The sequence below is a fragment of the Prinia subflava genome, chromosome 8, assembly GCF_021018805.1.
Source record: "Prinia subflava isolate CZ2003 ecotype Zambia chromosome 8, Cam_Psub_1.2, whole genome shotgun sequence".
NCBI lineage: Eukaryota > Metazoa > Chordata > Aves > Passeriformes > Cisticolidae > Prinia > Prinia subflava.
In genome coordinates, this window is record NC_086254.1 from 28,670,979 (window position 1) to 28,697,535 (window position 26,557).

The window sequence follows — 26,557 nt, forward strand, 5'->3', positions numbered from 1 at the left end:
ATCAGTGGGTTGCACCCCTGTTATCTGGCTCGAGGGAAATGTTCCCAAGTCAGGAATCTCTCCAGCAGGAAAAGCCACACTACTGCAATTCCCACTTCCCTTTCCCATCCCAATTCTGCACCCACCAACACCACAGCACTGCTGGGCAGAGGGATTTGTGCACCACAGGCACCCAGCTTTCCCCAGCACATCACTACACCAGGAATCAGAATTCCACATTCCCTGCCCAGAACAGCAGGATATAGCCCCCATGTGAGCACAAGAGGCTGAAGGACAGCACACACTGAAAACTACTTTTAAACTTATTTTATCCTGCAGTTTCTGCCTCAGTCTTGAATCCTTGGCCAGCCAGGTTCCCTTGCCATGTCTACCCTCTCCTTCCCAAACTCTTCCACTCTCTCTGAGCCCACTCACCTGAAGGATGCCAGCAATGGCACAAAATCCCTGAGCAAGAGCCTCTCAACTCCCAGTGCCTCTCACTCACCTTTGGGAAACTACAATTCCACAGGACACCTGAGATCTACACCTTTCATCAGCTATTCCAGAGAATGTACAGGAGTTTCCACTAAGAACCCAAAGAAAAAAAGGCTTTTGCTTGCAGACCAACCGTTTCTGCTCCAGTGTTAAAAGATCCGTTTTAGGCTTCTCATCCTTTTTGGCAAGAGGCTGTAGCCCAGCTTGGTGCAGCCACCACTGGCAGGCACCTTCCCAGAGTGGTGGGAGCCTGATAAGTCCAAAGGTTTCTGCTATCAGACCCACTCTTCCCAGTCAGAATCAAAGGGCAAGACCACGCTTGAAGACAACAGAAGGAAACAAAAAAAAAAAGCTGTATTTTATACATATTCTCCAACAAGTAATAAGGGAGTTTCTCCTCCAACTAAATACATGTGATAATGCACATCCACAGACCTGGATACAGCTGCTATAGCCTCAGGTGTAAGAGAGTATAGCTTCTCATTCTATGATCACAAGAAAGTCAGGAGGTTGGGGTAAAAATAGTACACATCACAAGTGTCGAAAATTGAAGACAGTGTACAAAGGGTCCCAAACACAAAGCTTTCCCTCTCTTGAGTTTGCTTTTTTCTATCTGCACTTGGAGACAGAAATCAAACCTCTCAGCCACAGGCAGTCACAGCTGTGTAACAGCACAGTCTCCCAAAAACTCTAAATAAATGTTCTTCCTTCAAAAGGGCTTTCAGGGATTGCTGAGTTTTGCCTTGTTACTTTAAACCACCACTGTGCTTAATGAACTCAGACACCTAAAAGAATAAGCTTTACTATATACATTCAAAAATTGAGGAAAAGTTCTTTAAAAATATGCTTTTGAATTTGACAAAATGCTCTAGCTGCTCAGGTTGGAGAACACCTCCAAGCTGTGCAGCAGCTTGTTAGCAGAGACCAAACTAAAGCACCTAAAGAAGAGGAGCTAGCCCAGACCTTTCCCTGTGCTGCTGGGCTGCTCCCAAAACTCCACCCATCTCCTTCAAGGACACTCAGTACATTCCAACAGCAACAACCCAGATCTGCTAACAAGGAACCAACATTACTTGGGCCAAACACTAAAGGGGGACAGGGAACACATGCCAGGGCCAAGAACAGAGGGACTGCCACATGTCAGAATCCATACAAGCGCTAACTAAAGCTTGTGTTTGCAGGGGGAATCAGGAATCAACATGGAAATGCCAACAGAGCCTCACAAGACCCCTCCTGTCTCCTATGTGACACCAACTACAATGTTCCCACGTGCTGCAGAAGCTGATGGTCATGCTGGGGAAAGAAGGAAGCAGCTCTTCCTTTTGGGAGAAAGCTCTTTCCTATCATCATCCATGTCCTGTCCTTCAAAATCCGTGCCACTGAAAGGGCAAATGCACCACGAGCAGGTTAAGTCCTACAGGGATCTCTGAGGCAGCTGAGGCCAGCACATTCTAGAAGGTGTTTTTCAGCTTGGCTGCCACAAGCACAAGAATCTCTCCAATCTTTTTCTGCCAATTCTCTATGTCCTTGGAGATATCACACCAGAGCTCTCCGTGGCGAGGTTCGGCATTCTCACAGCGCTTCCTCACCTCTTCTTGTTGTTCCTGCAGGGAAGAGAAATGGCAGTTTGTCCTGGTTTGTTCCAGAGCACAGGCAAAAATTGGACCCTCCCTGATTCAAGCACTCTTCCAAAGATTATGGTGGGGTTTGGGGTCTGTTATTTCCAAAGGAAGTCCAAGTCAAAATTCAGAAGCAGCAAGTCTCCTTCCTGCCTGATCAAACTGGCTGAGCTGCAGGTAAGCCAAGTTTTGACTATTGCAGAGAAACTGCAGCAGGAACTTCCTGTGCATTACCACCTGCAGGAGCTGTGTCAAGTGAAAGGTCTCTGAAGTCAGAAGATAAACACCCCCTTCATTTCAGTGGTATCAGCAGTAAAAACTGCTGTAAGAGATTAGAGCTGGCTGTTCCTCTGGCTGTGTTCATGTGCAGCCTCAACACTTGTGAAGAAACAGTTCCAGTTACACAAACCCAGCACCACAATTCCAGCACAATCCCCTCTGAGTAAGCTTAAGTTTTACAGGAGGAAGATTGATTTCAGAGATTTTTGCATGAACCAGCAGGACTCTGGACAGCAAAGCAGCCTGAAGCACAGCTCAGCTAATGACAGCACCTTTTAAAAGCCACCACACAGGCCTGTTCATGCTCATTCGTGACCAGGCATGACAGCCAGCCTCCCCTGTGACAGGCAGGAGCAGTGGCAGCGTGCTCAGCCCAGCACTGCAGCAATTCCAGGAGTGGGCAACCCCTTCCAGCCAGGGATTGCTGCTGTTCCCAGGGACACACTCACCTCTGTGCCATGCTGGAGCTCAAACTTGTAAAAGAAGGCCCAGGCATCCCCCAGGTCAGAGTCTATCTTCACTGTGCGGTGGAACCACTCTCTGGCCTTGGTTATTTTACGCTCGCTCCAGAACAGCCTGTTGGGAAAAGCAGAGGGGACTTGACAAGTAGCCTCATTTTAGAGGAAGATATCAACCCACAAGAGCTCCAACACTTAAAGGCTCTGCAGGTTTTCCAATTCTTTGCTCTCCCAGGAAGTGAACAGCAGATTTTTAGGCAACTTGCAGACCATACTACCCCTGGGAAAGGAAGGGAGTGAGAGGACTGAAAAGAACATCCAGCTTCCTCTTCACTGCCCCACAGTGAGGCAGGATAACTCAGAGGATAACTTAGCCCCAGGCACAAACAGACTCTGCTGAGAGGGGAAGCATTGCTGAGCTCAACTTTTGCTGCCTCAATTGCTTTCATTTTGCTGCTCCAGATTTGGTGTGGAAGAGACAGGATTACATGCCTACATCTATTCCCACTCCTTCAATTTATGTTTTAAATCAATTTTAGCATCTAACAATTAAATAGCTTCTAAAAGCTGGTAACTGGCTGCTGTATGGTCACATGCTCACAACCTACAATGCCTGCTGGAGCAGAGTGGAGCAGAGCTGCCTTATCAGCCCCATTTTCCAAGGAAAAACAAGCATGGAAGCTTCCGCACTCAAACCCCAGCCTGGCACAGCCCCACTGCTGCCATTTCATCCAGGCACTGGCCAATGCTGAAATTTCTCCCCAGTATTGAACCAGCTGAGTCAAGAGTCTCTTGATTTCATTTCTTTGCATTAAAGAGTTCATTTGAGCTATAAGGTCTTTATCAAATCAGCAACCCCTCATAAAGAGCTTAGCCTGTCATAAAATTATACAGCTTATGCGATTGGTTTTAAGCCCTATAATACTCTTGATTGTTCTGTGTTAAATAAACTGTGATTTACAAGAGCACAAACAATGATAGCAGAGGTTTAACACCTGCAAGCAGTGGCCATTTTCAGCAACATATTTAACAAAAGTTTGTCACAGATGTGTGACATTCTGTACCTACAGAGGCAAGTCCTGATGGGTGGTGGAAGCTGTTTATGTTGGGATTAGCTGTTAAACAGCCTGAGGTTGCACCAGAAGGGGCCTGGGAGCAGTTGCCATAAAGCAAAAGTTAACATTTTTCTCACTTGCTGTGAAAGCTGAACAAGTCAGCTGTCAGGATCTGGCAGAACCAAGTGTTGCAGTCACTGGAGTGTATCCTACAGTTTTCTTTGGCTTATAAAGTGGAGTTGTGAAAGAATTGGGCAACTTCGAACGAAATGTCTCCTGTATTAACCTCTTCTGTTAGTCACAAAGGGAGAAAAGTAAGTTTGTTTCCATCACAGCTGCTGTAAGGCTGTTCACACATCAAAGCAGGATGTCAATTCTAACAGCAGCCTTTCAGCACTGAAATCCTCAACTCAACCTGGACAAGAAAACGATTCCTAGCAGATTATCTTCCCATTTCAGAGAAGCAAACTACAGAATGGCTGGTGGTTTGCATTCTGGGAAAGGGCACGCCTGAAGAACACTGACATAGGAAACATTCAGGAGCAGACTATCTAGCTCAGAATTTTAAAAGACACCTGACAAAATCTAGGATAGAGAGAAAAGATGAAAACTACACATTCAGCCACATAAAACTTGAAAAATAACCTACAAAAAATGTCCCTATTTTCACAGATACTTAAAACACATCCTGAAGTACTTAATAAAGCCTAGTTCACCTGACAGCACAGTGAAATCCTCTTCCAGGGACAGAAAGAAAGCAGCTTCCAGGGTGCCAATACCCAGCACTGGCAAAGGGCTTTGTGTGAGTGTATTGTTGCCCATGCCAGTCCCAGACCCACCAGCACAGCTTGAGGGCAGGCTGACATTCTCCACTTGGAATCAGGGGAGAGATTTGCACAGTTACTAGGAGACAGCTGGAGAGCTGTTCCTTGCTTTGGGACTTATTAGAGCTGCAGCAGCCAGAGTCACACGGCTGTGCTGGAGTGTCGTGTTCCATCCTGGAAGCAGCCACACACAGACACGGATATTTTTACTGCATCAAGCACAGGAACTCACTTGGCCACAGCCAGCAGGACATGTGGGTCATGTTCACACTTCTTGAGAGCATCCACGCTCTTGGTCTTTCGTTGCGGTCGTGCTTCAAGGAAAATTGCTTCTGACCACAGGATTCCTTCATCAAACCAAGTAGAAAGATTATTTAGTGTTATTTTGAGGTTAACCCTCCCCACCCTGACATCAGGCCAGTAATGTGCAACACAAGCAGCAGTACAGCCCCCACCCTGGTGGTTATTCACCCCCAAGCTCATCCCAGATCACTCTTTCCACATGGATACTTCACTCAGTACTCTGAATTTTTAGCTACTGTGTGCACCACGCTGGACCTTCAGCTCTGGGGGTTTCTGTACCACAATTCCTGCAGCTCCAGCACTAACCCAGTCTAACCCAGAGCTAAGGCTTTTCAGATGAGACACTGCAAACTCTGGGACAGAGGGCAAATCAGCATTTCCAAGGGGAAAGGTATCTGTCTGTTTGAACAGGCAACTGCAGTGGCAGAAGTCTCAAAAAGTGCAAAGTACAGTCTGGGAGCAGTTTCAAGGGTGCAGGAGAGCACCACAGTCTTATTGATGCTGGCTCCATACACACTGATGAAGGACACAGTAGATCCAGGAAAGCTGGGTTTAATCCCTAGCTCCCCTCACTGCCAAAAGCAAGGAAGGAAATATGCTCAAGGGAGCATGAAATCTGCAGTTTCTCATGTCAGCCAGGCACACCTGATCACTTCAAAGCAAAGCCTGAGAGCTGGTGTCTGCCAGGACTCCATCAAAGCACTCTGCTTCCCATAAACAGCACCACGGGAACACACACGAGCTTTGATAACTGCAGTGACAGACAGGAGAGAGATTCTCTTCTTCTTGCTCTTTATATATAGGATCACAAACACCATAATACTTCTATTTTATTCTTTGTGCTGCCTGCCACCCATCAGGAATCAATTCAGCAATCAATGGACCCAGACCTCAGGTTTACATGGCTGCAGGTGGCCAACGAGCCAAGTCCTGTGGGCTTTGATTATGGTTTGTTGAGGTCTAAGATAAAGTTGGAAGCAATTGTTTAAACAAAAACTGAGATCCTGCTGCCCATTTCCATAGCAACAGGCAGATCTGTCAAACAGCCTGTGGTGGCAAACACTCATTAGGTCATTCACAAAAACAAAGCAGGATTTTGGGTGATGCTGCTTTGTGACCCACTCACATGGACAGTACCTTGCAATGAGCTTATCATGTCATAAAAGTCACTTATTTCACAATTATTTTACTGATACTTAAACAGCCACCAATTAAACATCTTTCAAAACCTACCCTGAAGGCAAGCCAAGCCTTGCCCTGCAGTAAGTCACTAAAATTTGTAGTTATGTGACATCTTCTCCCCAAAGATGTCAACATGTTTAAATAATTAAGTCTTCTTGCAATTCTGCCCCAAAATAGGGATGTGTTAGGTACTTTATCCTTCCATCCCAAGAGGCAAATGTTTCCACTGCTGGTTAGAGCTAAATGACTTACATCATATGACCTCTTAGCCTTTTCTTACATGAGCTAAAATAATCAAAAGCCAGGACTGAACATTTATGGTTCATGATCCCCTAACCATGACTGTGGTGGAAATTTGCTGCCAGCACAAATTATTAAACTCACAGCGGTGCAACCAGTGCAGGCAAATCAGCAGCTGGGAATCTCCTAAGGCCAGCTGTACTCCAGAGGAACAGGGAAGGCACCATTCTTTTTCCACTAAACTTCCTAACTACAAACACTGAAGTGTCTTTCCTTCATTTTAAACCTTGGCAGACTTCTACCAGCTTCCGAGAAAAGCTCATCCATATCCAAGATGTTTTTGCAGGAAGCCTGGGGACAAACTGTGCACCATGGATCCAATAATATACTGGGTACTGCACAAAAATGGAACAACACCAGCTCCTCAAGTGTGAGAGCACAAAGTAACTGGGATTGTTCTCAAAGACCCTCAACATTTCCTCTGCAGAAGAATGACTAACACTTCTCCAAAACACCATATTCTGAGACCTGGCCAGAAAGGACATCTTGGGAAAAAATGTGTGACTATCAACTGGGCAAAAAAATTGTGTTTAAGGTAGAACTGAGATCCAACTCACCTGAATTGGGGCACTCCTGCAGTGCCTTGGCCATCAGGGTGTTTGCAATGTTCTTCAGCCCAGCTCGGTACTCCAAGCGCACAGACTCCAACCTGGTAAGGGAGAGACTCTGATGAGATTTATGACAACATTCACTAGGCTGAAACAAACAGTGAGTCACATGAGGGTCACTGGAAACTGCAAACATATTCTGAATATGTGTGGGTGACTGACATCTTCCCATACCCCTCCATCTAAAAATAAATGTGACTTTTATTCTATTATAGCCCTGATAAAAAACAATCTGAAAACGAGACTGTAACAGAAAACCCAATGCACTCTGCATGCTCTGTGCACTACAACTATCAGTAAATAACCAGTTCCCAGATCCTTAGAGCAGCTAGCCAGGATCACCAAAGCATTTCTGCTATTCAGGGAAGTTATTAGTCCAGAAGAAACTCCAGGATAGGCATGGTCCTAACTCCCAGGCTCAAATGGCTGAGATGATGTGAAATAGCTGGCCTGTAGAACAGATTGAATTTGTAGCCCAAATTCAGTTCAACTCCACACAACTCACCAGAGATCTGGATTCTTTGGATTCTTTAGGCGAGACTTTTCCAAGATGGCTCTTGCTCTAGTCAGCTGCCCAACTTTCTCCTCCAGCCTCGACAGCAAAAGCCACAGGGGTATGGAATGGGGGCACTTCTTCAACTGTTTTTTTAAGAAAAAGTATGCTCATAGGTAAATTTGAAAATAAATCTTGTTCTTCCTATAGAAAAGAACTTCCCTCCTGGAGAGTTTAGAAGAAAGAGATCAAGTTGATTGTCTCTCAAATTTCTCCAGTTAGACTTACACAGTTAGTCTCCAGTTAGTCTAGCATAGAAGTGATTTTTTTTCTTGTATCCAAAATAGTCAGGTACATCAGGTATGTCTGAGCTATCCCAGCAGTAAGAGAAAGAACACCCCTCCCTTAACTACAATTTGTGCTCCTTCTGCAGATGGAGGACTCTCATACATCCCCAAACCACAGCAGAGTGTGCAGGGAGTCATTAGGATATGGACACGGGCAGAAACCTGTGTCCAAATTACTTTGATGGCTGTTGAATTTGAGCATTTGTACCCAGGGACACCAATTACCATTTAAAAGAGAGTGCTCTGTAGGCCACCTCCTTTCACAGTGTGTATCTAAGAGCTGCTGAGAAAGATTTTCTTTTAAGACTTCTGATTTTAATCTTTACAGGTCTTAAAGAATTACTGTGCAAAGCCTTTTTTCCTGCCTGTGAGGAGTCAGGCATACAGAGAACTCTCTCAAGCAAGGAGGTCAGCCTTGCATATAGGTAATGTTTAAGAGAAATTCTTGCTTATTTCATTTATTTTCTCTTACTGTTTTAACCAATGACAGAAGTCATGTCTTTGGCTCTCCATTTTGATTCAAAGACACACATCTCTCCATGCCAGCAGCACAAAGCAAACCTGCAGTAAACATCCAGCTTACCCCTTGATTATAAGCCTCCCGTGCTTTCTCTACCAGCTCTTTTTGTTCCTCAATTTGTCCTTTCATCATCCACAGTTTGGGAAAGTCCTCATAGTGCTTCAGAGCTTCCTCACAGAGCTCCTGGGCTGCTGCAATGTTCCCAAGCACCCATTCCAACTTCACAGACTTCATGAAGACCTGGGAACAAACCAGAGCTGTTTACCACCAGCAGCCACTGGAAAACCATTAATCTGCCAAAGCAGCAGGTTCCCACTTCCATGCATCTATTACAATGTTATTGATTAGCTACAGTTTGAAGCAAAATAAAAAATAAAATATCAGAGTTAAATAATAGCAGGAACAAGTAACAATGAGAAAGGCAAATGCAAATACTAAAGGAGTTAGAACAGTGTCATCAACCTGTATCTCACCTATTTACATAATTATTAACATAGAGCTGGCATTTGAATTATCACAGAATCACAGAATGGTTTGGGTTGGAAAAGTGGTATTTGTATAAAGAGCACAATTTTAACAGCACAACCAATTAACAAACCTGAGCCTCCTCCACCAGCACAATCTGATCTCCTGAGATCCAAGCTACCAAGATAACCTTTTCTCACTTATGGCTTCAGGCTCTGTTGTCCTGCTCATTACAAATATGTAATTTTCTGCCCCAAAATCCTTCCTTCTGGCTACACAGGGAAATCACAGCTATGAGAAATATATTGTAGACTGAAGGCTCTCTCACTGCTCTTTGATCCCCATCCTCCCCATTCCCAACCTCCCCCCACTGTGACCTCAAATAAGAGGCATCAAGTCTGAGAGCAGAGCTTCAGCCCCAGCTGCAGAAGCTCCCTGGCTCAGGGAGGAAGAGGACAGTTAAAAAGATGTAGGATGTAACAACAGCTGAGGGGGAGGAACAGAGGACAGAGATCAAACTAACTTTTTGTTTACTTGGACAAGTTAAAATGCTTTTGTATGAAGAGCTGAAAATCGACAGTTTATCATACCAGAGGTAACTGGAGATAAACACAGGAGTGCAGCTTTAAGCACCAAACCACCCCAGAGCTGTCTTTAGTAGAAGCATAAGTGAGTCTTCTGTGAAAGTATTTTCTCTTTTTTCCAAGACGTGCTTTTATGCAAAACAAACATTACACAAACAGCTGTAAACTGGGAATTTCCTGACTTTTGCCATTTGTGTAAAAAACCAATTGAAACCCTTCACTTGATCCTGGCCTTTTTTTCCCATCATGCCACGACTTTGTGTCGCAACCCACTGGAGAAGCGCTCGGCAAAGCGGCCGCACGCCCCGGAAGGCAATGGCAGGGAGCCATATGGTCAATCCCTACGGCCACAGAACTGAAGGAACTCCTCCTTCCATCCCAAATCCCCCGTGGCCAAGAGGCCTGAGCCTCTCCACCCTGCACACATCCTTACCCTTGCTGTGGGGGCACTGCTGCGAGCCTTTGCCAGCAGCCTCCTCGCTCTTTCGTACTCATTGTTCTCCGACTCGAGCTTCACGGCAGCCAGCCAGATCTCCTCGCTGTTGGGGTTGGCCTGCAAGAACACAAAGTGACAGACAAATGCATACAGTGAATCAACAGCAGATTTAATCCTCTGTTTGATCCAGATTAAAATTGAAATCAGAGCTTTGTCAATCCACAGTAGGATTTTTTTCAGTGCAAGCTCCTCCCAGTCTTCTATGACCTTTGAAGTTTATAGAAATCCTCCAAAACAGATGGGCAACACAAAGATATTTGCCAGTTTAGAAGTTGAGTGCTTCTCAATTGTTGAAAAGCAGTAATGCTTGATCCTCTGAACTTCCAGTTTAAATACTGAAAACATCACAGTGTCTCCCACAATGAGACCCTCATTTTATTACCCTCAAGCAAAAAAGCTGCAGCTTGAATTCCCCACTGAGGCCTGTGAAAACTCTTCCAATAAAAGTCATTTCAGTGGCAACCATGTCAAGAACTTTTCAGCCCAGTAACAAAGAGCACCGAGAACAGATTAAGGAATTATCTTTTACCTTCCATTTCAGGACCTATCTTTTGTTTTTTCTATTTAGCTTTTAAGCTTAATTCCCAGTGTTAGAATTAGAATATTCCCAATTAAAAACACTGTGCCTATCTTTGCTACAGCATCCAGCAGGCAATTCCCTTCATTAGCAGGTTTGATCCAAGGCATAAGTTATGTAGTGACCTCATTAGGACCACAAGCCTTTCCCTGAGGTTACCTAAGACAACAGGATTTCAATCCATGACTGGGTTTGGTGGGAGCCATGCTAGTAAAACTGATGGTCTGCAAACTCACAGAATCACAGGCTGGTTTGAGTTGGAAGGGATATTAAAGATCATCTCATCCCAATCCCATGGGTAGGGATGCCATGCACCAGACCAGGTTGCTCAGAGCCCCATCCAACCTGGCTGTCAACACTTCCAGGGATGGGACAGCCACAGCCTCTCTGAACAACTTGTTCCAGGTCAGAACCTGGGGTAGAACTACTAAAAGGGCAGTCCCACAGCTCTGCTTCCAGCTTGCTGCTGTTTTACAGGAGAATGTTTCGCCACACAAAGCAAGCAAAGCACAGCGGAAGTCTCCATCACTTTGAAAGGCAGCAGGAATCAGGTGTTGACAGAAAAAGCCTGCTCTCTATTCTTTACCTGTCACATTTAACACCTTTTGACAAGTGTAACAGACCCACCTGGAAAGCAAGGGCCAGGATGCTTCTGGCTGCTGGCACATCTCCCGCCAGCCACTTGGATTTGGCTCCCATGAGCCACAGCACCTCTGCTTTGGGACAATGAGCAACAGCTCTCTGCAAAAGAGCCTCCAAGGATTCTCTGAAGACAAGAAACAGCAAGTTACAATCCCTCCAGGTACTGCCAAAGCCAGCTCTCTCACACCATTTCCACTATCACTCAGTGTTATAAATATTGTTGCAAAGTCCAGTGTTGTAAACCTTGATAAGTTGTTTCATAACAAGGAAAGGGTGGGGTCTTTTCTCACAAGGGTTCTGAAATCACCACCCCACAAACGGCTCATTGTTCAGACACCTTTGATAGCCTCTGTGGAAAGAGCTCCTCACACAAACAGCTCCTTTCTCTTGGAAAGAGTCATTCTGCTTAACAAACCTCAGTAGAAACTGAAATAGGAAAGTTTTCAGAACGATTAGATGAGGTTGGCTTGATCTTAATGCAATTTATTTTTTTTCTCCTCTGGCAAATATACTTTTCAGGTAAAACATGGGGCTTAAAAGCCAGCCACCACTGGGAAACATGGGAAAACAACATCAAAAACAGATATACTTGTTTCCAATAAAAGAAAAGCTTGAATGAGGAAGAACTCAGCATCTGCAGTCACTTCCACAACATAGCCTTGTTGGCTTTAATAAGGATGATTCCATGTGGATAAGTGGCCTACTGCAGAGATTGTTTGCTTTAGTCTGCACTGTGGGCAGAAAGTTTCTGACATGTAAAGCTTTGTGAATAAACTTTAAAAAGAGCCTGAGCTGTAAAAGTTGAACACCAATCTTAATTCAGAATGTGATACACACTCAGAGTGTTTAATCAGAAAATACCAGAGATGCTTGGACACCTTCAGCTATGAAGTAGTTTATCCATGAAAACTAAATAAAACACATTTTAGGTTATTTGTATCCCCATATTTTTCCAAAGATGCCTTCTCAAAGACAATTGTTCCTACTTTGTCTCTTCACAGCTATTTTTACCATGTATTCCCTACTGCCATAAACCATTTTATGAGTTCATAAAACTTAAGGATGTTCTGATCACAACAATAACAAAGAAGGTCAGACCTGCAAAAAACGCCAGTGAGTTCCATCCAGTTCACTAACTCTGCACTTGCACCACAGCAGGGACCATCCTGTAGTTTTCCCTTCTCCCCAGCCTGTCCCCCTGTCTCAGGGATGGTGCAGCACACGTACCTGGTTCCATGGTTCTTCTCAAAGTAGGCTGCTCGCAGCCACACGCTCTTCTTGCTCGGGAAGACTTGCAAGGCATAGGCATAAATGGCTCGGGCACACTCCAGGGCATTATGAGCAACACACTGAGGAAAAACAGATCAGGGCTAAGTCAGCTTAGGGGAGCACTGGAATCGAGAGCAAGCAGGAATTACACATGCACAATTCAACCCAGAACTCAGTAACTCGGTGTAATCCATGAATTGAGGCATTAATAGAGAACAGAACACTTACAATCAGCTTTTTAAAAGGAAGCAGGGAAGGAATTTCCAAGTATCCCTCTACAGAGCACAAGTATCCCTGGTCTTTCAATGGGACTGACACTGACAGGGCAGCTTGAAACATCAGTAAGGCACTGGAAAGGCTCTCATGTTAGCACTTCATTTTGTTATTTCGCAGGCAAAACCCTAAGCACCACAGCGTGTGCCCCCCACTGCTCTGAGCCCAATTCAAGGCCAGTGAAGTTGGACACTGCTCATGCTGAAATATGATTTAGCTCTTAGCACATGTTCAAACTATTCCCCTAAAGCAAAAAAAGCCTGGTAAAACTTTTACCCACTCCCTTGTCCAGTCTTACATTAACTCTTGAGCTACAATGGTTATGCCTTGAAACTCAACTCCCAGCTCCTTTACTCATAACTCAATCTCTGTTGATGTCTCACGCTCACAAAAAAAATCCACACCAAACTAGCAGACAAACTATACCAATGTCAATTTTCTGTTTAGTAAAAATTCGAATCTGAATAAAGCTCTATAATAACCCCCTGAGGCAGAGACTGGCCAAAGGCAGGCAGGTGGTGTGGAAAACACATCCACTTTCACTGACAAAGCCATTTCCCAGGCACACATTCAATTTACTCTAATTAAAAAACACAAACCCAGAATGAAATAAAACCAACAAAAAGCAGCATCACAGCTGGACATACACTGTCTGCATCTTCCATCCAGGTGTGTTTCCGATCTTCTTCCTCGATCCCAATCCCAATCACAGCTCTCATGATTGCCTGGCATGTGGCCACACTTCCAGCTTTATCACATTCCTCGGCATCCTAGAAACAAGAAGAAAGCCCTGCTCATTTTGAGTGCTCAGCACAAGAGGTTAAAGTCTGCAAAGGCAACTCCTCATGCACAAACACAAACACAAAGACATTGTGGTCACTGCCACAGCACAAACATCTCACTGCTCAAACACACCCTGACACTGAGCAGGAGCCTGCACCCACGAGGTGCTAGAGCTGTACACAAAATCATTCATAACATGGTTAAGAAACAGATCACAGCAACTCCATCTACTGAAAACGTGACAATGTGTGATCGTTCCAGATCCAGAAGTCCTTTCCTACAGCTCCACAACCCAACCAGGGACCTGGCCAATAAAAAACGCAAAAACTTTACAGGGAAGAACTGTAACACCAAAACCACTGACCTTCTTTCAGCTTTGAGATGATTTGGTCTCAATAAGGGCTTAGCAACAACTAAATTTAAGAGTACCCCATCAAGTGGTGTAAAGTCAAAGGTGCAAAGACTCTCTCACCAGAGCATGTGTGGAAAAGTGGAGTTTCCTGACACACAAAGCTTTCAGAAAGCCAAGCATATCTTGCTTAAACTTGTTGAAAAGCCCTCTGATCAGATAACAGAAATGGAGCAGCTCTAGTACTGAGAAGGAACTCGAGAACACAACGATGCAGAGGCTGTGCTAGTGGATTTTTTTAAAGAGAAGTTGAAATTAACCTTTGTTTTACTGCTGTATACAAAGTCAGAATTCTTTTAGATGTTAACAAGGATATCCACTTATTATTAAATACTTCATTCATTATCAATGCTCTTAAGCAGTATAAGACTTTGCTGTCTTGACCCACTGCAAATTATTTTATTAGGAAACTGCTTTAAAGACTTCTGATCAAAAAAAGCACAAAACATATTCAGGAGAAACGAGCTTCAGCACAGGACTAACAGAGTATTTCCTACATGCTGCAAATGCAGTATTTGTATTGATTTCTCATAATGCCATTTGACAAAGACTTGTGGGGCAAACAAATACCTGTCAACCCAAAAGAAATATATGCAAAAAATACGTAAATCCTTCACTGAAGGCTTTAAGTCTCTGTCCTACTTAAGGTAGCAGCTGCTTCAACTTGAAGCTACTTATCTTCCATGACAGAAGCAAACCAGACATTTCTCAGCAAAACACATGTGACGTTACCCCAGGGTATCACTTATGGCCTTGACCCTACTCAGCTTTTTAGTCTCATCTCTTGTCTCTCCACAGAGAGCTCCACTGATAAGCCAGGTGCAAAATTACTCTGCCCCATGACACCCACCACCAGCAGCCTTCAGAACAGAACCTCAAGAGTCCCCCTGGGCCTTCAAGACCGAGCTCATACCTGTATCCACTGCTCCCTGTTGATTTCCACACCGTTAGCCCTAAGAGAGGTGATGGCTCTGTCAATGATTTTCTCCACCATCTGGGTGTTTCCATTGGCTTCCTCCAGTTTGGCAGCAGTGATCCAGATGTGCCGATCCGTCGGGATATTCTCCCGGGCTTTGTTCAGGACTTTTCGAGCGTTCTCATATGTCTCCAGCCTTGCCAGCGCCAGCCACAGCTGCAGAGCAACAAAAGATGGATCTGAGATGAGAACAAGGAGATGACAAGGCTGCTGCATGGCAGTGTCAGCCCACAGAGATAAGCAGCTTCACGCTGCTTGCTACTGGTTGGCAACTGTCCTCAAGCACTGCATGCAGGCTGTGGAATACCAAAGAGGAGAGCAGAAACAGGCTGCTACTGCCCTTGAAGCTCAGTCCTGATCATCTCTGGGTATCATCCCCACCTGCTGGGCTGTTACACTCCTATTTTCTGTTCACATCACCTCTCAAACAGCTGAATTGAACACTCTGGTTTGGTGTTTCAGAAATGAGTAACTTTTAGATTCACCAGGTTAAATGTTCATTTGTTTTCCCAACTGTCGAAGCACCACACATGGACACAAACACGGCTCAGTGCTGACAGCAGGCAAAGCTGTGCACTGCCATGACTAACCTAACAATTACACACCAAAATGAGGCATGTAATGACCACCACACAATTAACTCCAAAGAGAAAAAACACATTCCACTGCTCATTACATCCTTCCCACTGTGGCATGAAGCATCTGGGAGAAAAACTTGTGTGGAGAAACACTGCTCACCCTGCCTTTTGCCTACAAAGCTCTACTCCCAGCCTGAAGTGGGGTGTAGGGGCTTTTTTAATTCACATTTTTTTAACTCACTTCAACGCTGGTTGGACAGCATTCCACAGCTCGGCTCAGCATGATCCTGGCATCCTCAGGTTCCTCCAGCTCCACGGCTGCTTTCCACAAACGCACCGAGTTTGGAACATGCTCAAGGGCTAGAGAGGCAAAACAATTATGTCAATAATGATAAAGAGGTTTACCAATGAGGTCTGTATTTTTTAAACATGAGATAATAAAGGATTTGTGCTATTACAAGGAAATGTCCTGAAGGAGGGAAGGGAGGGAATTTACTTATTTGAGCTCTTGCTTCAACAATGAGAATTTAAAATCAGAAAATAAAACACTTAATCATTTTAATTGGAAACAGGTTTTGGAGAGCCAACGGCTTTTTTTTCTGTACAAGCTGTAATTGCATCCTCCTCAGTAAAACACCTGGCTGGGCAAAGCCTCCAGTCTCAGCAAATGAGCAGATGAAGACCTTCAAAACTGGGCAGCTTAAATCAGGCCAGGTCTGCCTTTATAGAAAAGAAGCATCTTCAACACTAACTAATAATACAGCCTTGTTTTTACATGTTGAAACTGCCCCCTCACAATGCAGTTTTCCTATAAGCCTCTCCTGCCACCTCAATGGACCCCAGCTTAACTTCCCAAACAGCTGTTGTTCTGCCATGCAAATATAAAACAGGGATGCAAAAAAGCCTTAAAAGTCTCGCTGACACTAAGCCATGAGTACCAAGTGTATTTCCAGCAATCCAATATGGACTCCACCTAATTAGGATTCTCCAAGGCTTCCTTAATCTTGTCCAAGAGTTAGCTGCTACTGGTAGAACTGCATTCTCTGCAGCCTGTCCTACATGGGCTGTGTGAAACATTAAATGCTAAACAACAGCTTTCCTCAGCCCATCTCATTAAGAGAGATTGAAAAACCAAAGGGTTTTTTTAGCCTTTTGTCACTCCAATTTGCACCCCAGACTGCTGGAATCAGCTGCATTGCAGCATTACTTCCACTGCTTCCATGGTGACTGTACACAAATGTGCCATAGTAACAGAGGGCTGAGCACATCCCTCTTCAATAAAGCAAGCACAATCACAGGGACACAAAAACGAGTGGGAAAAGGCATCTAAACCCACTTTGGAACTAGCTGGCATTCTAGACAAGGCTGTTTCTTGAGGCACTGCTGCAGAGGCACAGTGCTGAGCCTCAACTCAGAGCATATCCCACACCGACACAAACACTGGGATTTACAACAGACATTAACCACTTGTCTCCAAGTCTGCAGCTGCAGGAGATTTTCCTGAAGAATTTAAGTGAATATTGTCAGTCTCCAAGAGCTGAAAGCATCACTCTGCAGGACAGAAGATGTTTTCATAAATACAGAATTTGATTTTTAGACCTCAAGCTGTATTTCAGCCACTCAGTTTTGAAGAAAGTGCTTTGCTGGGTCTCCAGTCAGACTGAGGCCTTAAAAACTCCAAAGGTTTTGTGGATGGCAGGAATGCACACAGCAAGCAGAGAGGAGAAGCACATTATGAAAGGTCACACTTCAGTGACATTACCTGGCACTCAGGCTTTTTTATTTTGGGAGAAATAATGGGTTATACTGCCACTTAAGGCTCCAAGCTCAATATTACTGATGCTCCCTAGGCAGCAGAGGAGCACTGTGAAGCTGTTCACAGACAGAAACTGGGAAGAGAATGATAAATTCAGTTCCATTCCACTGACACGTTTGTATCAAGAGATTAGGTAGGTGGTTCCAAAAAGTGAATGTTTTTCTCTTCATAAATACAGTGTTTGAAGCAAAGCTCAGTACTTAGTGGGTAAGTCACTGCTCTCACACAAGACCCTCCCCTACCTAAGCTGGACTCACAGATCTATTTCTGCTCCTTTAAAAGTGTTTTTCTGTGGCTGTTCCTGAGAAGGACACACGGTGTCACAGGAGCAGCACTTCACACCATGTTGCACTGCAGAGCCAATGGAAATTAAAAAAGCTACTGAATAGTTAATATCTGAACTCTTTAGAACTTCAAATCCAGCAATTCTGAAGTGCCTTTCATCCAGATGCAGTAAGAGGTCACTAGAGATCTGCAATTTTGCATGCAAGAGGTAAGAGGTGGGAGGCAACTAATTCCTTTGAATCTAAACCGTTCAGTACTGCAATCTGCTTCACAATGATTCAGTAAATGTATTAAATCCAGACCCTTTTCCCTGTCTAGATTAAAGTCAGGAGATGTAACTAATACAAATCAGTAGTCATGAAGGAACTAATCTCTATTGATACAGGCCCAGCTACTTAAAGTAATCAAAGAATTTGTATTTTGAACTTCTGAGGAAGACCTGAGTTCAGAACAACACAACAAACTGCTGTTGAAGAGATAGTTGTTTGGAAAAGACAGTAATTCCATAAAAGAGGAAAACCTCCAAGGCAATGCAATCCAAGAAGATGTAAGATTTCAAGCAAGCACTACAGAGAAAGGCTGTTTGTCAAGCACAAAACTTGCCACACTACACCAAATCCTGCAGCTCAACAGACTCAATGATATGAGAAACCCAAGACCTCTAAAGCTCCTCCAGCAGTACCCACTGTGGTGTCTAACAGGCTACAAGCAAGTAAGAACAATCAATTACGGTATCTTTTCCAAAAAGTATCACAAGGTGACATCTAGAGCACCTTTTTATCCTTAGAACATATTTTTTTAAATTGCTTTCATCTACTTATCTAATTGTGATCAAGCTGGAATTGGCTTAGGTAAGTGAAATACCATTTTAGAATTGTTCAGCACCAGCAGCTTTCTGCTGAAGGATGTTTTACAAACGCTTCAACACTTTCGTCCTTTGGCTCAACAGCAACAAGTTCCACCATTAATACACAAAATAACCACTGTAATTGCAACAAGGAAGCAAAATAAACACCTGAACTTATGGCCACATCTTGAACAATTCACAACACAATACAAAGAGTGCAATGCCTTCATTCCCTGAGCCCACAGGAGCTCTCACCTTTCCTAAGGACACGTTTCTTGGCACGGATGTCTGTCTCCAGCTCTGCTGCTCTGATGTAGATGCGCACAGACTGGGGCAGGTGCCGCACAGCCTGGGCCACAACAGCCTTGGCTGTGTCTCCAGGCTGGAGCCGAGCAGCTTCCAACCAAACGTCTTCACTCTGTCAGGAAAAACAACCCATCTTCCTTTACATCACAACAAGAATATAAAGTCAGTGTAAAGTCACAGCTTCTGGCTAAGCATTGTTTTGTAGTACAGCAGACAGTGAAGCTGTACCAGGCAGAGCCTCAGTCAAGCTTAACAGAGATTCTGCTGCTCATGAACCACAACTTTTTCCTACTATCCCACAAGATCAGCAGGGAAGCAAAGAATTCTGACCTTAGGGCACATCTCTGTTCCTTTCATGATGAGGTTTCGAGCCACCTGGAGTTTGCCAGTGACCTCCTCCAGTCGGGCTGATGCTATCCAGGCTGGGGGATGGTGAGGATTGGTCTCTCGGACAGATTTCAGGAGCAAACGGGCTTTTTTGATATCACTAAAGGAGGAGGAAAAACAGGAAGGAAAAATTTCAGCACACTGGGAAACAATTCTCCTGAACCAGGATGTGCTCAGATGCACAGTTAACTGAGACCTCAACTTTTCCCATATTGGAGACACAAATTACATTCTACCCAAACAAGCTTACAAATACACATCAACACAGCGAGATCACAGTGAAAATCAGTTAAGTATTTAAGGAAGATTTTTGGGAATTACAGCTGGGCACCTGCAACCAGAAGCTGATAAACCCAAGCACTGATGTAAGCCAAGAATTAGCATCAATATTTGCACGTATTGCTCTGACTTAAAGAGCAATTCTTTATGAAACAGATGTCAAACTCCAGGCTAAAGAAGTTCTCAGAGGTCATCAATCAAGCCTAAATTAGCAGCACACAGCTACAATTAACCAGGTTATTTCCTGGCTGGCTGGCTGGCAGGCAGCCACACACTGCCATCATTCTGGCATGGAAACAGGAGTGGAATGGAAACAGTCTGCACAATTGATGCATCCAGGTCAGATGCTAATACCTCAGCTGAAAGACTAGACCAGATCTCATGCTGAAAGAATTCATCCTCAAAAACTCACCTGGCATTTCTTACAAATTAAATGCCAGCTGAAAGCACCCACACTCAGACAGCTTTCCATTTACATGTGGGATCAGTGCTGCTGCTAAGAGGATAAATCTGTTAATCCTTCTTAAACTTACTTGATATCTCCTCCGTGTGTGGGAATCATGGAATTCAAGTCTGTCAAATATCCTTTTGGGTCCACTACAGTCTGGCCACTCACAGAGTCCGACACCTGGGGAAGTCAAGTCAGAGTTACTGAAATGACCACTTGCTGCCCCTGAATGCCTAAAAAGAACTGTGGCTCCACAAAAATCCTAGATGTTCATCTGTTCCCAAAGGCAAGAAGGAGGAAAACACAAAGCCTCGCTTATTAGCTTTTTCTATTTCTGAAATACACAACTTTACCATGAAAATCCAGACAAGAAGCAGCTTGGTGATAAAGCAGTCACCCAAAGGTCTTGCAGCCCTGCCAGCTAAAGTCATTCTTTTTAGAATAAACCAGATTTAGATGAGAAAACCAAAGAAAAAGAAGTCAAAAATCAGTATTTTTCAGCAGTTTGTCCTGCATCCTTACACAGGACAGATGCTTCCCTTGGTAGCAGTACCTGTGCTGTTTGCCTCAAGGGCACCTCTGCTATAACCAGGCAGTCTGTTCTCCCATAATGTCCAAGAATTCCAGGGACAAACTGGTATTTCTCAGGAAATTCTATGCATTTTGAAGTCATGAGATTTGGGGAGAGGGACTACAAAATTATTTCACTGCTAAGCTGTTCTTGGATCTTCTAACACCCAAGAGAATTTAACACTTTTCTAAAACCAGGACCTAAACAGCAACACAAAATCAACCCCAGGTATGCCTGTGACACATCCTTACCTGGCTGAGCCTCATATCCATCAAGGTGTTCCTGGCTTGGCCAATCTTCCTCATATCCAATTCACCTGTCCCTGGTGTCATCAAGCCTGGTGTCATTCCTCCTGGGTATGGAGTATTCAAACCCCCTGGATATGGAGTATTCAGCCCACCAAATTGCTGAAAAAAACAGGGAGAAAGTCATTCCTAAAACCTCTTCTGAGACTTCAAAACTTCAGACTATTGGCTGATTTGCACTTCCCCAGAAGCTGTAGGACACAGATGCTGAACCCCCACAGGTACTTCTGATATGGCTTCCCTGGATCCCAAAACATTTATAATACAGGATTTGCAAATCTATAGGTAATTACTAAAGTTTAGTCAAGATGGTGAAATAAGCAACAAGAAAGTGAAAACTTCAAGCAAGGTATCTGAATCTGGCACATTTAAACAAGAATGTCTGCAAAGAAGTCCCACTGACACCTGGAACCAGCCAAAGACCAGTCAGCTGCTCCTATAATTCTATGACCACAGTAGATTCTGGACACAGAGCAACAAGCTAAATTACTTCATTTTTAGTTGACTGAAAGGCAAACAATTTTTAACACAATCACCCCAGAACTAGGCAAAGCATTAGGTGAAAGCAAACCTTATTTTCTGTTGCTTTTTTGCAAAATGTTATTGTAACAGAAAAGGTAATGCTCACCACAACTATCACCACCCTGCATGCAGCAAATAGGAAAAGAAACACTTTCTTCCATCTTTAAAACAAAAACCAGGTTTTCTCTGCTTATCCCCATGTTTTCTTTGGTAGTGGCTGTCCACTGAAAGTCTCCAGCAAGCACTCGAGTTCAACACCCAGAATTCCTCTGGCAGACTCACAAACACACCAAGTTTTTGGTCAAGTATCTTTTCCCCAAATCCCAGTTTAACACTCATCTCCAACCCAGTTTGGCCACAGCTTGCCCAGGCTGGCTGTGTACTCACAGTCTGGCGTGGGTCCACGGAGGTGTGATTCTCCCCTGACTGCAAATGCTTTGCAAAGAAGCTGTCAGGGACAGGAGTCAGCTTCTCATAACGAGGATTCCTCTGCCTCTTGTTCCTGGCATCCCCAACCTCGGGAATACTCAGCCACTCCTCCTCGGTGACCTCTGCTAACTTCCTCTGTTCAGACAGGAGTTGTCATCAGTATTTGCTGCAGAAATGGCTTTTTAAGTGCTCTAACTCCTTAATAGATTTATTTTCTTGGAATAATTCAAGATCAATTAAACACTTAAGGATCAGACTTTTTTCCTAATCCAATGTACAAAAGAATTAGATTCATTTAATTAGAATTTGGTTTTAGTCCAGATGAGATTCCGAATCAATTTTGTTATTAGATTCAGTGCTACAAACATTCAGATTAATCCTAGTGCCTGGAGCATTGAGTGGTTTATTCCTAATCATTAGAGAGCCGCTTAAACAATACATTTTATTTAAAATAAAATTTAGAATCAGGAGATTCTGCTCAGCTACTCCGGCAATGCCAACAAGTTATCAGTTTCCCTCAAAGACAGAAGTGTAGCACCTTCCATAAAGAACAAAACAAAAATGACCAATATCGAAATCTGCAGAAATTTCACTGCCTTGTGTATCCAAATGAACAGTGTTTATTCTTCCAATAGGAAGTAATTCTAATCTGGAGAATATCAAAGTACTCATTTGCTAACACAAAATCTGAGCAAAAAAACAAAAACACACAAAAAACCACACAGCCACCTCTTGTATCTCATAAAGAGTTACATTTCAGACATTTTTTTCCTTACTTTCAAGTCTGAGAACTGCTGTTGAATTTTGGGTCGTTCCATACGGTATTTTTCGATTTCCTCTTTTTCTCGTTGTTCCCTTAGGAAAAGGAATACTGAGGTTATGCTCAAAGTAACACTTGGCAAGTCTTGGATTAAAGTGTTGACATAACAGAAAAATGTGTTTGATAAGAGTTAGGGCATAAAAAAGGCATTTTTTCCAAGCTTAGATTATCAACATTATAACAAGAGATCCTTTATCAAGTAAGACAGTATTACAGTGTAAAAACAGACATCTCCAAGTGAACTTGAGTCTTTAACCTCCTCTCAATGAGTAGTTAATTTAACAAGTCACACATACTGTTTACAAGCATGAGGTGACTTTTCTAACAATTTCCAGTCTACTGTGCAGTCTGTGATACATCAATATCAATTGCTCAGCATCTCCCCACACCATCTTAATGAACTACAGTGACTCTTAATTAACTACAGTGAAGTCATTTAACCACATCCACTGTCAAAGCAAGTGGTGCAAAATACCTGTCATGTTCAATTAACCAGAAAACACCCCCTGCCAGTGCTGTAGTTTATCCCACCTCCTCTCTTTCCGGCGTTCATCCATCCTCTTATCCAAAGCTGCATAAATAGCATCAGCTTCTTCATCGTCTTTTTCATAGGGGCCGCTTGAGAACAGGCTCCCAGCGTAGCCATTGAACTGGGAAATTGGAGAGAGAGGGGAAAAAAAAGAAAAGAGGGGAAAAAAGTCAGTTTTTAAAGTTCCTGTTATGTTTCTGTCAACAATCACCTGAAAATGCATTCACAGGCTGTTTCTGACAACACTGCATCAGACTAACACATCCCTAAATAAAAGCATCCTCCAACCACCCTGTGGTGGTCTTTATTCTCCCACACCATTTCAAGCAAAACTGCTTCAAAATTGCTTCTTTCAAAATTGGTTCTCTCTCTAAACCACTTCTATTCAGCAATAAATGAGATCCCAGGGTAGAAAAGCCATTCTCTTCCATTAACCACTTTTTCTTTTTACACTAGCGAAAGCAAGCAGAGAGAATATCATAACATTCAACCAACCAAAGTGGGATTTAAACACAAGAGACTACACAGGCCACTTAAGGATAAGATGGCACAGAATCACAGTGATTTAAGTTGGAAAAGAACTCCAAGATCATCAAATCCAATCTTGTCAAAGCACACAAGCTTTCATTTGTGGAGAATAAAAAAAAATACAAGCCCTAAAATACTTAAACTGATTTTTATTTATAGATATTTTCTCAAGACTCTCAGGGCTCTGTATCAGTAATTACACCACAACCCATGGTGCAAGGCCACAACAAAAATCTGTGAGCACCACGCCATGGTGCACACTGAGGTCTCAATCAATAAATAAAAAAGGAAATGCTGCCTGCAAACTACAGGAAATTCTAGGTTTGAAGCCTCAGTGAAGAGCGGGGTTTATAACAAGAGCAGGGAGCTCAGAGATTCTTCTTCCACCTGGGGGAAAACATCTGCAGGATGATGAAAACCTCCCCACCTCATCGTAGTTGGTGTCGTTCAAATCCTCATCGTCATCATCTGCGGTCTGGTTCTTCTTCATCTGGTCCCCCACAGTCCTCTTGCCCGGCGGGGCGTGCCGGTCGTCCACGGGGTCGTTGGCATCGCGGGCAGGGCCGATATCGGAGCGGGTGGTGAAACCCGTGGCCCTGCAGGGATAAACCAGGGCTGCTCAGCTCACTGCAACCCAGCCTGCCACAGCCACTGCTCAGGACAGGCAGGGAAAAGAGCATTCTTTGGGAGAATGGCAGCAGACAGTCCCCAAGGGCAGCATTCATAATGCCGGGGGGGGAAATGGAATCATGGAATAGTTTGGGGTTGCAAGGGACCTCGGAGCTCACCCCATTCCAACCTCCTGCCATGGGCAGGGACACCTTCCACTATGCCAGGCTGCCCCAAGCCCCATCCAATCGGGTCTCAGACACTTCCACAGATTCTCTGGGCAACCTTTAATAGCGAGAACTTTTTCCACAAATACACTGCAACCACCCAGCACATGGCTCTGCCACCCATCCTGTGCATGGGCTCCTTCCTAAACTCTGGATCTCTCAGCTGACCCTGCAGGCTGTGGGGCAGCAGGGGCAGGGGTCTGGGCAAAGGGATGGGGAAGCTGGAGCTCTTCTGACCCCCCCCACACTGGGGTCAGCACCTCGTGGGGCACAGCCAGCAGGATCTCCCCAGGGAAGGAAGCAGCAAAGCAGTGAGGGACGAACACAACCTGCAGCCAGCAAAGCCCACCCCAAAAATAGTCTCAGCTGCCACCAAACACTGTCACTGTTTCCTCAATAAAGGCCCTCAGTTTGATCATTTTTCAGACGGTCCCATGCACACAGTTCAGAATCGGAAGGGACACAATCCTTCGCCAGTCTGAAGGCCCTGGGAACTCATCCTTGGAGCCAGGCTCTATTCTAAACACAAACCCGCCAAACTAAACAGCGAACGCGAGCCATCAGGAAGGGGCAGCATTGAAAAGCCGCGCACGGCCACCCCGAGGGGACGGGGATGAGTAGGGCAGGGAGGTGTGAGCCCAGCGGGGCAGCGAAAGGGCTCGGGAGAGCCCCGGGGCCCGGCGGAGCGACCGGGCCGTGAAGGGACCGGGGTGGGGGGGCCAGGCCAGGCCTGGCGGCGTCTCACCCGCGGCCCAGCCCCGGCACGTAGCCCAGGGGCGCAGGCATGCCCAGGAACGGCTTCTTCTTCTTGTTCATGATGGCGGTGGCGACGACGCGAGACCGAAGCGGGAGCGGATCAGGGACCGAAGCAGAGCCGAGAGAGGCGGCCAGGAAAGCGGCGGCGGCAGCGGCGGAAGCGGCGGCAGGAGCAGGCGGAGCTGCCCGCCAGGGCAGAGCGGCACTTCCGGTACCGCCGGGAAACAGCGCGCCCCCTGGCGACGGGGAGGTCCTGAGGCGTGGAAAGCGGGATGGGGCTGAGGATGGTGGGGATGAAGGTTATGAAATTTAACATTTATAGCAATTTATTATTTCTCTTGTTATTAGGAAACGAGTAACTGCTAAGGAACCTCCCAGGCGGTGAGCGACCCTGCCGGGAGCAACTCTGACACCCTGTGTTTAACCCCATCAGCCAGAATGGGGCGGAAAAGGGCACAGAAAGAGCCGAGATCATGGCAGGAGAGCCTGGAGCTGGACAAAGCCTCGGTGCTGCTCACCCTTGTTTCCTGCAGAGCTGCGAGGTGTGAGCCTTGCTCTCCCCTTCCTCTGCTATAAATTTACAAGACAAATCGTCTCTGGGAGCAGAAGCTGGTTTTGTGCTCATTGTTTCCGAGGGTCTCTCACTTCCAACTCTGCTGTGTGGTGACAGCACACGCCAAGGGACCAAGGTGTCCCCCAGGGGTGAGGGGTACAGGTGCAGCCCCTCAGAGTGCATGCAGAGAGCCCCTGTGCTCATCCGTCCTTCCCGAGGATGTCCCAGGAGCTCCTGCCTCAGTTTCCCCTGGAAGGCTGGGCAGGCTTCTCTTGCCCACCACAGCCGGGCTCAGGATTGCTCAGGTGCCACCCGTGCAGTCTGCAGGTGACCCTGACACCGTGTCCAGCGGGACCAGAGGGGCGCCTCGACCCTCGGGAGAGGCTGAGGCTCACCGAGCACCGGGACAGGGGCAGCGGGAGGGGAGCGGAGGGGATGGGGCTGTCCCGGGGACTGTCCTGGGGACTGTCCCTGCCCCGCAGCCCCCTCCCAGCCCCAGCACCAGCCCCGCCTCCCGCCGCCGGTCCCTGCCAGGTCTGGGAGCAGAACCCAGCTGCGGGGAAGATAAATAGCCCCATTTTGCATGCTAATGGCATCCCAACCCCCAGCCGCTTCCCATCAATCTATTTTGGGGTTTCGCTGGAGAAAAAAGAATAAATAAAGTAAAATCTCTTTTGCCAAACAGTTGGGGTGGCAGAGAGGGAGGGAGGCTGCAGAATTCCAGCTCTCCTGTCCAGCCTGGGGTGAGGGCAGAGCCCATGGGAGCATCCCCTGCACCAGGGAGGGGTGTGGGACCCCCTAACTCCCCAGCCTGTCCCAGTGAGTC

At 45.3% G+C, this 26,557-nt stretch overlaps 1 protein-coding gene across 1 annotated transcript; it reads right to left on the bottom strand.

The window, feature by feature from the left end:
• Positions 1 to 809: 809 nt before the first annotated feature.
• PRPF6 (pre-mRNA processing factor 6) lies at positions 810 to 25,360 on the bottom strand. The gene is made up of 21 exons (XM_063404347.1): positions 25,168 to 25,360; positions 24,014 to 24,182; positions 23,061 to 23,179; positions 22,486 to 22,564; positions 21,668 to 21,844; positions 20,705 to 20,860; positions 19,968 to 20,062; positions 19,099 to 19,255; positions 18,718 to 18,880; positions 15,756 to 15,874; positions 14,874 to 15,092; positions 13,416 to 13,538; positions 12,454 to 12,575; positions 11,212 to 11,350; positions 9,945 to 10,064; positions 8,526 to 8,702; positions 7,608 to 7,741; positions 7,052 to 7,143; positions 4,942 to 5,056; positions 2,822 to 2,948; positions 810 to 2,078 (listed from the first exon to the last, which is right to left on the bottom strand). Exons 1-21 carry the CDS (start codon positions 25,236 to 25,238, stop codon positions 1,926 to 1,928), a joined length of 2,826 nt encoding a protein of 941 aa, XP_063260417.1. The 5' UTR covers positions 25,239 to 25,360; the 3' UTR covers positions 810 to 1,925.
• Between the last annotated feature and the right edge of the window lie 1,197 nt (positions 25,361 to 26,557).